This window comes from Pongo pygmaeus, chromosome 14, assembly GCF_028885625.2.
Source record: "Pongo pygmaeus isolate AG05252 chromosome 14, NHGRI_mPonPyg2-v2.0_pri, whole genome shotgun sequence".
In the NCBI taxonomy this organism is placed as follows: Eukaryota; Metazoa; Chordata; class Mammalia; order Primates; family Hominidae; genus Pongo; species Pongo pygmaeus.
In genome coordinates this window covers 36,496,137-36,509,844 of record NC_072387.2, presented here as the reverse complement: position 1 = coordinate 36,509,844, position 13,708 = coordinate 36,496,137, and the positions used below count along the sequence as shown (strand labels likewise).

General features: G+C 43.9%; 1 protein-coding gene across 2 annotated transcripts in view; it reads left to right on the top strand.

Moving 5' to 3' along the window:
- FLT3 (fms related receptor tyrosine kinase 3) overlaps positions 1 to 12,292 on the top strand; it is a 97,008-nt gene extending 84,716 nt beyond the window's left edge. The window contains exons 22-24 of one of the 2 annotated variants that reach the window (XM_054446513.2): positions 243 to 342; positions 944 to 1,049; positions 11,392 to 12,292. In XM_054446513.2, coding sequence (XP_054302488.1) covers positions 243 to 342; positions 944 to 1,049; positions 11,392 to 11,514 — 329 coding nt within the window. In that variant the 3' untranslated portion in view covers positions 11,515 to 12,292. The remainder of the gene's footprint in view (positions 1 to 242; positions 343 to 943; positions 1,050 to 11,391) is intronic. The other variant, XM_054446514.2, reaches the window with a different exon arrangement.
- Positions 12,293 to 13,708: the final 1,416 nt, after the last annotated feature.

Here is a 13,708-nt window from a genome sequence, read left to right as displayed (position 1 = left end):
CTTACTTGTATTGCAGCCCATGACTTTATGTTTATTTGCTGGTGTCCTTTAGCCTGTCTTCCTCACTGGTCTATAACCTGCTTGAGAGCGTGAACCATGACTTCTTTTTCCCAGCTGCAGCCCATGTGCCTGCAACAGTGTCTGGCACATGGCAGGTCTCAATACATGTTTGTTAATTGAATGAATCAATAAACAAATGAAGAAGTGGATGAATGGCTGCAATTGTCTAATGTTTTCCTCAGGTGTGAATCCTTACCCTGGCATTCCGGTTGATGCTAACTTCTACAAACTGATTCAAAATGGATTTAAAATGGATCAGCCATTTTATGCTACAGAAGAAATGTAAGTTCAAGTCAGACTGTAATTTGGTTGAAATCAGAAATGTACAGTCCGTCTGCTTCCAAATGCATGACCAATAAAAAGTCAAACTCCTTAGTGCGAAGTGTATAGGATTCTTTTTTTAAAATAGAAGTGAGGTCTTGCTGTGTTGGCCAGGCTGGTCTCAAACTCCTGGCTTCAAGCAATCCTCCTGGCTCAGCCTCTCAAAGTGCTGGGATTACAGGTGTAAGCCACCACACCCAGCTGTCCGATTCCATTTTAAAAAGAAAAGAAAACTCTTTGTTTTGGGAGTTTCTGAACAAAGCTGAACCTTTCCTGTCCTCAGACGCACCTGCTTCCCGGTTTTAATTCCTTTGCTTGAGGGCTCCATGAAGGTGATTCGATTCTATCCACTACGTCACATTTCTTTAAATGCGTTTCTGCCCATCATCTGATTTCTCCTTTCGGATATGAATTCAAAATCTGGTAGAGGACTTGCTACAGAACAAACATGCTGTAAATAAGCAGCTCCAGAGGAATAAATAGTGCTTCATTATATGGAAAATGATCCATTTTGCTTCATTCAGACTTCTTCATCTTGTTCCTTGTTCTATTGCTTTTACAGATACATTATAATGCAATCCTGCTGGGCTTTTGACTCAAGGAAGCGGCCATCCTTCCCTAATTTGACTTCATTTTTAGGATGTCAGCTGGCAGATGCAGAAGAAGCGGTATGTAGCAGCCAGGACTTTATAAAGCTTTATAAAGGAAATTGGTAAATTAAAACACTTGTTGCTGTCTTCCTGTGAACCAAAGGTACCAAGTTGTCATTCTCATTGCAGTTTTTCTGGGTTGCCCTTTCAAAGTTGTGTGGGGTAAGACTTTATTTATTTGTTTATTTACTTATTGAGACAGGGTCTCGCTCTGTGGCCCAGGCTGCAGTGTGTGGCGTGATCATGACTCACTGCAGCCTCGACCTCCCAAGCTCAAGCAATCCTCCAGCCACAGCCTTCCAAGTAGCTAGGACCACGGGAGGGCACCACCACACCAGGCTAATTTTTTTATTTTTTGTAGAAATAGGGTATCACTGTATTGCCCAGGCTGGTCTTGAACTCCTGGGCTCAAGCGATTCCCCCACCTCAGCCTCCCAAAGTGCTGGGATCACGGGGCATGAGCTACTGTGCCTGCCCTAAGACATATTTATTGATAAAAATGTTTTTAGGGGAAAAAAAAAACACCTTTCCTGATTTCAGCCAAATGATTAATAAATTAAAAGCTCTTAAGTGTTCAGTGCAGTGAAGTAGACAACTAAATAAAACTAAATAAAAATAATCCCTGGACTCCAGAAGCCACTAGCTCTTTCTTATGAAGCATGAGTGTGGAAAAATCACATGACTCAATCATGCTATATGGTAGCACGGAAAGAGCATTGACCTGGAGTTCGGAGGGTTGAACACCAGCTCTACCACTCTGTCTCCCAATTGTGTCCATTATAGCAAATCACTTTACTTCTCTAAGCATCAGTTTTCTCACCTGTAAAATGGGTTGTTAAGTTAGATTATCTTTTGAGCTTTGGGGACTTGGAATTTCTTTGCTAACGCTTCCCCCGTCAACACCACCACCTGGTGTAGTGAAAAGAGCCATCTCTAGATGAAATAAATAAAGGAGAGAACCTTGGGCTCCTAATACTGAGGTTCAGATCTTGGCTCCATCATTTACTTGATAAGTCACTTAATCTTTTGGGGAGTCTCCGTCTCAGTTTCTTTACCTGAAATATGTGATTAACAAATCTCACCTCATGGAGTTGTAAGAAGGAGTAAATCAGGTGATGTATGTGAAAAGAGTTAGCACATACTGGGCACTTGGCATTTACTCCATAAAATGTTAGTTAAATATAAATCTGATTTTTAAGTGGATTGTCTGTCCTCCTTTCTAAATTGTTAAGAGTCAGTTTTCAGGTCTCTATATAGACCTGGGTAGATAGTGTGTACTTTCCTACTGCTGTGATTTTTTTGAAAATGACATAGAAACTAGGTTATTGTCAGAGAATTAGGTCAAAAGGCCGGAGGAAATGGAAAGCCCCCAGCAGACTTGTAGCCTATTGCACAGATACCTATAAACTGTTCATGACACCATAAGGTAAACTGAAAGAAGAGTTATAGAATGAAACAGGAAGTGAGCTGGTAAAGAAAGAATATATATGTGCATGTATAGCTGTCTAGCTATACACTTTTTTTTTTTTGAGACAGGGTCTTGCTCTGTCATCCAGGCTGGAGTGCAGTGGCATGATCTCAGCTCACTGCAGCCTCCGCACTGTGGGCTCAAGCAACCCTCCCACCTCAGCCTCCCAAGTAGCTGGGAACACAGGCACACACCACCAGGCCCAGCTATTTTTTTTTGTATTTTTGGTAGACACGGGCTCTCACTATGTTGCCCAGGCTGTTCTCAAACTTCTGAGCTCAAGTGGTCCACCTGCCTCAGCCTCCCAAAGTGCTAGGATTACAGGCATGAGCCACCATGCCTGGCTAAGAGAGGACTGATTGATGTTACTCATTGCATAGTTGGGTGTGGATGTGTGGGGAACTCGTGAGCTGGATGTGAGGACTGAGTAGCATCTTGGCTGCTGGAGAGTAGAGGGTGAGTAGGATATTCCAGGATGAATGAATCATATAAATAAAAGCCCAAAGTTGAAAAAGTAGAGTGACAAGTAGATGGCTGTGCCTAATATACAGGGAGAATGGGGGAGTAGAGAGGAAAAAAAAAGTGCAAAGTTCGTGTCGCCAGGATGGAGTCTTCAGGACCACTTGGGTCTTGGTTTGAGCTTCTCCTTTCGTGTCCCCATACTCACAGGATGTCCAGATCCCCTTCCCTCTGTTCAGGGGGCCTGTCAGGTATCAGGGACCATTGAATGGCAACATATCCATGCATGATTAATCAGCTGAGGGAATCCATGCTTAGGGACAGACGGTTCACAAGCTTTTTCTCCCAATTCCTTCCACTCTGTTCCCTGACCCTCTGTAACCAGTGTCAGAAGCATCCAGAGAAAATGGTAGCTCCTTTAAGCAGGTTAGAAAACAGGCCCCCATGGCCCATTGCGGTGGGTCACACATGTAATCCCAGCACTTTGGGAGGCTGAGGTGGGCGGATCGCTTGAGGTCATGAGTTCCAGACCAGACAGGCCAACATGGCGAAACCCCATCTCTACTAAAAACAAAAAATTAGCCAGGCGTGGTGGCACATGCCTGTAGTCCCAGCTACTCGGGAGGCTGAGGCAGGAGAATCGCCTGAACCTGGGAGGTGGATGTTGCAGTGAGCTGAGATGGCACCACTGCACTCCAGCCTGGGTGACACAGTGAGACTCTGTCTCAAAAAGAAAAAGAAAGAAAAAGAGAAAGAAAGAGAGAAGGAAGGAAGGAAAGAAAGAGAGAAAGAAAAAAGAAAGAAGAAAGAGAGAGAAAGAAAGAGAAAGAAAGAAGAAAGAAAGAAAGAGAAAGGAAGGAAGGAGGAGGGAAGGAAGGAAGGAAGGAAGGAAATGCCCCCTTCCCCGGGTGGGAGGAATCCAGAGGAACCCCTTACTTAGGGCTCATGCAGCCTGCCCCAGTCTAAGCCAGTCTGAAGGAGGAGAGCTAGGAGTGGGTCTCAGCCATCTCGCCCGCTCTGCTGGGCACTTTTGTTGGTGCAAGGCACAACCCACACAGCTGCGCAAGCAGCCCTGACCACTCTGCAGAATCCTATCTAGTCCTTTGGTTGGAAAACTGGCCTTGTCATCTTCTCCAGGGTGATCTTCCCTGTTACATCTGTGAATGGTTTTGTAGAATCTTCTCTCCTCCCCTCCCCTCCCCTCTCCTCTTTTCTTTTTTTTTGAGACAGGGTCTCACTCTGTCACCCAGGCTGGAGTGCAGTGGCGTGATCTCAGCTCACTGCAACCTCCGCCTCCTGGGTTCAAGCAATTCTTATGCCTCAGCCTCCTGAGTAGCTGAGACTACAGGCATGCGCCACCACGCCCAGCTCATTTTTGTGTTTTTAGCAGAGACGGAGTTTCACCATATTGAACGGGCTGGTCTCAAACTCCTGACCTCATGATCTGCCCGCCTCGGCCTTCCAAAGTGCTGAGATTACAGGCGTGAGCCACCCCACCTGGCCCTATTTTCTTTTCTTTTTAATTTATTTTTTTTTAGACAGAGTCTCACTCCATCACCCAGGCTGGAGTGCAGTGGCATGATCTCCGCTCACTGCAACCTCCACCTCCTGGGTTCAAGCAATTATCTTGCCTCAGCCTCCTGAGTAGCTGGGATTACAGGCACCTGCCACCACGCCTGGCTAATGTATCTTTAGTAGAGACGGGGTTTTATTTACCATGTTGGCCAGGCTAGTCTCAAACTCCTGAGGTCAAGCGATTCGCCTGCCTCGGCCTCCCAAGGTGCTGGGATTACAGGCATGAACCACCATGCCCGGCCAGAATCTTTGTTTCTGCATCAAGGACTAGGGAAGGAAAAGGGCCCTCAGAGAACCAGAGAGAAAGAGTGGGAAATACATGGAGAAAACATAGGTTAAGGCTTTTATGTCTAACTTCAGCACCAATGGGATTAGATCAGGAAGGTCACTGATAACATGATTACATGTCTAGGCATTTAGACAGTGGTGAACCGATGAAGATTTTTAGGATAGACGAACATGCTTCAATCTTTAAGAACCAGATCAAATATTCTGTGCTCTGCAAAGCCTCCCCCAATTTCCCTAGTCAGATTTCAGTCTCCTTCTTCTGAATTCTCATAACACTTCCAGCTATAACTCCATGTGAGACTCAAATCCTAGTGTAGGATGACTTTATATTATGGGTCTCTCTCTGTCATCACTAGACTTCATTAGTGAGGGTGAGTACTGTTTCCTGTTCATCTTTACACCCCATGGGGTAGTGCTTGCCATGTGATATTAAGTAAATGAGTGAAGTCAGCATGAAAGCAAGTTGGAGACCACGTCTGTTTGGTTCATCATTATAGACCCCGCTGCTAGCATGATGCTTAGCATGTAGAAGGTGCTCAACAAACATTTCTGGAATGAGAAAGAAAAAGAGAGCGTAAAAGGAAGTTTGGAAAAGCGAGGCAGAAGATGAGATGTCAGGACATCAGTTGAGAAGGGTGGCAGCAGCAGGGATGGGCACGCTGAGGGAGCACACTAGGCAGGGGCCGTGGGCTGATGAAAGGGGGCACATGCTTGTCCCCTGTTTCAGAAAAGGGGTCTGAACTAACATCACCTCCCCTCTCCTACTCGGCCGCATAAATTATAGGAAATATGTGTTTTTGTTTGTTTGTTTGTTTGTTTTTAAAGAGAAGGGAGGCCAAGCCTGGTGGCTGACACTTATAATCCCAGCACTTTGGGAGGCTGAGGCACAAACATAGATTGAGCTCAGGAATTCAAGGCCAGTCTGGGCAACATGGTAAAACCCTATCTCTACAAAATAATTTAAAAATTAGCCAGGCGTGGTGGCGCATTCCTGTGGTCCCAGCTGCTAGGGAGGCTGAGGTGGGAGGATCGCTTGAGTCTGGGGGGTGGTCATGGCTGCAGTGAGCCATGATCATGCCACTGTACTCTAACCTGGGTGACAGAGCAAGACTCTGTCTCAACAAAACTAAACTAAACTTAAATAAAATTGAGGCCATAATTGGCTTTGACAGTAAGAAAGAGATCTTTTTGTGGACCAGAAACTGTGGAAAATTCCTGAGACAATGAAAGCAGTTAAACTTGCACTGCAGAGGGAAAACCCACCACAGAGGATGCCTGGGAAAAACAAGGACAAGGCTAACACAAAAGGCAGCAAGAAGTCCTGGGACCCTGCAGAAATTCTGAAGTGGGAGCAACCACATGGTGAAATCAACATAAGATTTCATGTGGGTGTTAAAAATGTAAGAACAATATGGGTGAGATAGAAATGTAACATATAACTTCTGGTTCAGTAAACGGGAAAAAAATGACCATAGAAAACATAATCAGTCCAACAAAGTGGGGAAGAGAAAAATAAAGAGAATTCGTGGAAATAGAAAACACAAAATTAGCTGGGTGTGGTGGTGCACGCTTGTAGTTCTAGCTACTCAGGAGGCTGAGCTGGGAGGATCCCCTGAGCCCAGGAAGTCGAGGCTGCAGTGAGCTATAACTGGGCTGCTGCACTCCAATGTGAGCAAAGGAGAGAGACTCCATCTCTAAAGAATAAAATAAATAAATAAATAAAAATTGAAAATACAAAAATAAAAGACAAAATGGCAACAATCAGTAAGCCTACTTAGGAAAGAGAATCTCAGAATAAATAAAGTTGTTAACATACGTTGTCAGTGAATGCCACATTCACTAATCTCAATATAATGTAATACAAAATCACCCAACCAAAAAAGCCCCCAAATTTATATACCAAAATTAAAAATATGCCGGACATGGTAGCTTACGCCTGTAATCCCAGCACTTTGGGAGGCTGAGGCGGGTGGATCACCTGAGGTCAGGAGTTCGACACCAGCCTGGCCAACCTGGTGAAACCCCGTCTCTACTAAAAAGACAAAAATTAGCCAGGCATGGTGGCGGATAGCTATAATCCCAGCTACTTGGGAGGCTGAGGTATGAGAAGCGCTTGAAACCGGGAGGCGGAGTTTGCAGTGAGCCTACACTGCGCCATTGCACTCCAGCCTGGGAGTGCAAACAGAATGAAACTCTGTCTCAAAAAATAAATAAATAAAATAAAAATCATGCTTCTTAAGGAAGTCTTTGCTTAAGAAGAAGAAGGGGAAAGAGGGAAAAGGAGTAAAAATGGATATTGCCTATTAAAACCTGTGAGAGTTACCCAAATTCATAATTATAAATTCATTTATTAGAAAACAAAGAAAAATGAAAATCTATAACTAACCTTTTTTTCCTTTTTTTTTTGAGACAGGTTCTTGCTTTGTCACCCTGGCTGGAAGGCAGTGACATGATTATATAGCTCACTGCAGCCTCAAACTCCTGGAATCAAGCGATCCTCCCACCTCAGCTTCCTGAGTAGCTTTTAAAAAATTCTCTTTTGCAGAGATGGGGATCTTGCTATATTGTGCAGGCTAGTCTCAAACTGCTGGCCTCAAGCAGTCCTCCTGCCTCAGCCTCCCAAAGTGCTGGGATTACTGGTGTGAGCCACCGCACCTAGCCTGACTAGCCTTTCAATTTAAGAAGCTAGGGAAAAAACAAACAACAATAAAGAAGAAGGTGGAGAGAGAGGAGGAGGAGAATGAACAAAGCAGAAAGAAGGAATTAATAGAGATATAGCCAGATTTAATGAAACAGAGGAAGTAGCAACAGCAAAATAATAGCGATGATCAGGACAACCAAAAGTTGTTTTTTGAACTAATAATGTAATTGCTAACATTTTTTGAGTATTTAATCATAGAGTTTACTAATGTATTAGCCACAAAATTAATAAGTCTTAATCCTCACCTCAATCTCCTGAAGTAGGTTCTATTATTACCCCTTTAGCAGACTAGTAAATTGAGGCACAGAGAGGTTAAGTAATTTGCCTAAGGTAACATGGTAAATGTCAGACTTAGGATTTGAATACAGCAGTCTGACTGTAGTCTATACTGTATATTAATATTGTATATCCACAAAGTATACAAATATACTACTAAAGCTACTATCTTTGAAGTGAACAATTAAGAAGAAAAGAAGTCGGGTATGGTGGCTCACGCCTGTAATCCCAGCACATTGGGAGGTCTAGGCGGGAGGATCGCTTGGGCTCAGAGGTTTGAGACCAGACTGGGCAACATAATGGGACCCCATCTCTACCAAAAATTTAAAAATTAACCAGGTGTAGTGGTGCACACCAGTAGTCTCAGTTACTCAGGAGGCTGAGACAAGAGAATCACTTCAGACTAGGAGGTTGAGGCTGCAGTGAGCCGTGATTGCACCACTGTACTCCAGCCTGAGTGACAGAGCAAGACCCTGTCTCGAAAAAGAAAAAAGCACAAATAAATAACATTCAGATGAAAAGGAAAAGATAACTAAGAAAAAAGAACGATTTTTTAAAGTGTAAGAAAATTTATGTACTTCTTTATAATGATACATTTGAAAACCTAGGATTTGTTTCACAATTTCATAAGGAGAATGTATTTAAAAAGTCATTTAAAGGTCACTTTTATGATGTTATCTGTGGGCTTGTTAAAAACAACAGTGGCTGAGTGTGGTGGCTCAGGCCTGTAATCCCAGCACTTTGGGAGGCCTAGGTGGGTGGATCACTTGAGGCCAGGAGTGCAAGACCAGCCTGGTCAACATGGTGAAACCCTGTCTCTACTAAAAAAATATAAAAATTAGCCAGGTGTGGTGGTACACACCTGTAGTCCCAGCTACTTGAAGCACAAGAATCGCTTGAACCCGAGAGGCAGAGGTTGCTGTGAACTGAGATCATGCCACAACACTCCAGCTTGGGTGACAGAGTGAGACTGTCACAACAGCAACAACAACAACAATAACAAAAAAAAAAAAAAAAAAAAAGAAAGAAAGGTCACTTAAAGAAATGGAAAAGAGTGATGTATTACAACTATACCCAGTAACTAGCTGTGGGAGTGGAGAGAGATTGAGGTGTCAGAGATGGTTCTAGAAACTTCTAGACAGTGAGACAGGATGAAGAGCATATGTTAGTTAATTCAGGTGGAAGATTGGAAGTGTTATTGGTATTTGTGCTACACAAGCTTCATGAGATGGTTAGAAATTCAGTGGTAGAGATGTACATTTGGATTCAACAGGTTCAACAAATGCTAACTAACTGCTATGCCTACTTCACAAAAGGCATGCATGAGTAGTTACCGTCCATCCTTCAGGGTACAAGCAAAGCTGTCATTGTGCAACACCTGGTTCACAATGGATATATTTTGGGTCAAAGGATACACACACACACACACACACACACACACAATTTTCTAGAAAGAAAAGTGAAGTGTAGGAGGCAGTCTGGACAGTTCACACTAAAACTGTCAAAAACAAAGAAAAGTAGACAGTAACAAGGGCTGTGGGAACGGAGCAAATCTATAAAATTTAAATAGAATGCATGATTCCTAAATCATAAAGTTCTTATAAACAAATAATAATAAAAAGGTATCACCTTTTAAAAAGTTCTTTCTTTTAGAGACAGGGTCTCACTATGTTGGCGAGGTTGGTCTTGAACTCTTGGCCTCAAGCGATCCTCCCGCCCTGGCCTCCCAAAGTGCTAGGATTACAGAAGTGAGCCGCCACGCCCAGCCTATATAGTCTTTTACGTGTATAAAAGGCAAAGGAAATAGGCAGGCTATTCAAAATGAAAATCAAATGGACATAAAGTATAGGAAAAAGGCCCAACTTTGCAGATAGTGAAACATATACAGTTAAGGAGATAGAACTTCTTGCTCAGCGAAAGAGAAGAAATGTGAGAGGCTGACATACCCATTGTTCAGAAGGCTCTGGAAAATGTAGAGTTCCCAGGCACCGTTGATAGGAGTAGAAATAAATACAACCTTTCTGCAGGGCAGCCTGGCCTTGTGTATCACAGTTCAAGTGTGCATCTTTTTTGATCCAGCAATTCCACTTCTCCTGCTTATCCCAATGTCAGACTAGATCGAGTGCGCACTTTTCAGTCTTTTTTGTATAACCAGTTGGTCAAAAGGTTAATTATGATGCATCAGTACTATGGAACTCTAGGCTGCCATGAAAAAAAAATATGTGGCCATCCTTAGTGAATAATGTAAATATGTGACACAGGCAACATATGAGCAGTATAATAACAATATATTGATAATTCAAAAATAAGGTTCTAAAATAGAATATACAGCCTGAGCCCACAGACACAAAATTGTGTGTGCATAGCAAGCTGTCTGTAATGGTGGGTACTTATCATGACTTGTAGCCTTTTTTCTTTTTCTTTTTCTTTTTTTTTTGAAATGGAGTCTTGCTCTGTCACCCAGGCTGGAGTGCAGTGGCACAATCTAGGCTCACTGCAGCCTCCACCTCCCAGGTTCAAGCAATTCTCCTGCCTTAGCTTCCCAAGTAGCTGGGACTGCAGGCACGCGCCACCATGCCCAGCTAGTTTTGTATTTTTAGTAGAGACAGAGTTTCTCCATGTTGGCTAGGCTAGTCCTGAACTCCTGACCTCAGGTGATCCGCCCTCCTCGGCATCCCAAAGTGCTGGGATTACAGGCGTGAGCCACTGCACCCGACCTTCTATGTCTCTCTGTATTTCTCAAATTATCTATATGAATGCATGTTAACTTCATATTTGGGGAAGGAAAGTAAATCTCTTCATTTCAGAAAAAAAATTTAAAAATCGTGAAACTCCCAAGGGAAAACTCAAGAATCAGTCCCTTGTCTTAACTCCATAATGAACAGATTTCCTTTTGTGGCCTTTCTCTTTTATGATTTTTCTGCATGGTTTTAGGATTTCTAGAGCGACATTTTATATCTAAGAGTAGACTTAATAATGAAATAAAATATTTGACTATGACTTGATTTCTCCATTAATAAAAGGACCAAAATTGCTTTTTTAGTTATATAGAATATCCTCTGAGACTTATGCATAATAAAAGTACTTGTCTACACATTTCCTGAAAATAAGTACATCCATTATATATCAGTTCAAACATTTTAAAAGTGATGTCTAGGCCGGGTGTAGTGGATCACACCCGTAATCGCAGCACTTTGGGAGGCCGAGGTGGTGGGGGATCACTTGAGCCCAGGAGTTTGAGACCAGCCTGGACAACATAGTGAGACCTCGTCTTTACAAAAAATAAAAAAATTAGCGGGGTGTGGTGGAGCCTGCTTGTGGTCCCAGCTACTCAGGAGGTTAAGGTGGGAGGATTGCTCAAACCCAGAACATCAAGGCCACGGTGAGCTATGGTTGTACCACTGCACTCCAGTCTGGGCAACAGAGCGAGACTCTGTCTCAAAAAATAAATAAACAAACAACAAACAAACAAATAAAAAAGTAATTGTCTATATAGGACAACTGTTTTTATTTAAATAACTTGTAATATGGGCGCATAACATGTACATCTACATCAGATGGTAATCAGTGTTCTGTCTCTTTCCCACATTCAGATGTATCAGAATGTGGATGGTCGTGTTTCGGAACGTCCTCACACCTACCAAAACAGGCGACCTTTCAGCAGAGAGATGGAGTCGGGGCCACTCTCTCCGCAGGCTCAGGTCGAAGATTCCTAGAGGAACAATTTAGTTTTAAGGACTTCATCCCTCCACCTATCCCTAACAGGCTGTAGATTACCAAAACAAGATTAATTTCATCACTAAAAGAAAATCTATTATCAACTGCTGCTTCGCCAGACTTTTCTCTAGAAGCTGTCTGCGTTTACTCTTGTTTTCAAAGGGACTTTTGTAAAATCAAATCATCCTGTCACAAGGCAGGAGGAGCTGATAATGAACTTTATTGGAGTATCGATCTGCATCCAAGGCCTTCTCAGGCTGGCTTGAGTGAATTGTGTACCTGAAGTACAGTATATTCTTGTAAATACATAAAACAAAAGCATTTTGCTAAGGAGAAGCTAATATGATTTTTTAAGTCTATGTTTTAAAATAATATGTAACTTTTTCAGCTATTTAGTGATATATTTTATGGATGGGAATAAAATTTCTACTACAGAATTGCCCGTTATTGAATTATTTACATGGTATAATTAGGGCAGGTCTTAACTGGAGTTCATGAACCCCCTGAAATTGTGCACCCATAGCCACCTACACATTCCTTCCAGAGCACGTGTGCTTTTACCCCAAGATATAAGGAATGTATAGGCGGCTATGGTTGTCACAGCCTAAGATTTCTGCAACAACAGGGGTTGTATTGGGGGAAGTTTATAATGAATAGGTGTTCTACCATGAAGAGTAATACATCACCTAGACACTTTGGCGGCCTTCCCAGACTCAGGGCCAGTCAGAAGTAGCATGGAGGATTAGTATTTTCAGTAAAGTTACTCTTGTCCCCACAGTCCCCTTCGTTTTATTTTTATTTATTTGTTTGTTTGTTTAATGTTTTAGTGACAGGGTCTCACCCTGTCTCCCAGGCTGGAGTGGAGTGGTGAGATCACAGCTCACTGCAGCCTGAAACTCCTGGCCTCAAGCGATCCTCCCACCTCAGCCTCCTGAGTGGCTGGGACTACAAGCACAGGCCACCGCGCCCAGCTAATTTTTAAAATTTTTTGTGGAGATAGTGTCTTGCTGTGTTGTGCAGGCTGGTCACAAATTCTTGGCCTCAAACAGTCCTCTTGCCTCAGCCTCCTAAAGTGCTGGGATTACAGGTGTGGGCCATGGCGACCAGCCCTCTTTGTCCTTTGAAGCTTAGCACCCTCCATCCCGTAGGCTTATGAACTTGGTTTGTGCCCCCGCCCTGCCCACCTCCGCTTACACGACAGGTGCCACCAAATTCTGCCTCTTCTTTCTCCTCGACCTCCTGTTGCATGTAGTGGTGAGGGACAAGGGATCTGGAACCGGTCAGCCCAGGTTGGAATTCTCTTTTCACCTGGTCTTAGCTGTGTCATCAGGGGCAAGTAACTCAACTTCTCTAGCCTCAGTTTCCTTTTCTGAAAAATGGGACCACTAATGGCATCTCTTTTATAGAGTTGCTGGAATAATTAGATGAATTAAATATATACGTAGCTTAGAAATATAGAACATAAACATATATATCATGTAAATCAATGACTGGCACCTCAGTGTGACCTAATAGCATCATTTGTGCTTTCCTTTATAGTTTTAATCCTTTGCCTAGTACCAGGTCACCATAAACTCCCTTAGATTACCAGTCCTTTTAATGGCAGCAGTGGCCCATCTGGAGTGGCCACTGCAAAGATGCCGGCTGCAGTGTGGGAGCCAAAGGGGCTGTGCGCTCCATGGAGCTAGTGGGAGCCCCGCCCCCTTTTGAGATGGCAGGGCGGGAGCCCCACCCTCCTGGGATCAGCTGCCACCAGACTAGCGGTGGCTGCAGACTCAGGCGTCCCTGGGCTCCCAGCCGGGGAAGCCCTTCCTGCCCCCACTGCTCACAAGTGTCTGCTCTTGCTGCCTGGCCTCTTCCCACTCCTGGTGGCACTCAGATTTTGGAGCAAAGTTGAGGCTGAGCCCCGCACTGTCGCCACCCTGCCAGGTATGTGCGCACTTAGGGTGGCGCTGACATGCCAGCCCCCTGCTGCCTGGGCCCGCTCTGGACTTTGGACACCGACCAGCACAGGAGGGAGGCCAAGCCAGGGCTGAAGGTGGCTGGGCGTGGGCCTGCAGGTGCCCCTCAGCAGGAACAGTCGGGGCACCATGGACGACATAATTGATGGTAGCAGGAGGCAGATAGGCTCCTGGGCAGAAGGGGTCAGGTCCCCAGTGAAGCCCCACCTTCAAGCCAGGGACTGCCTGAAGC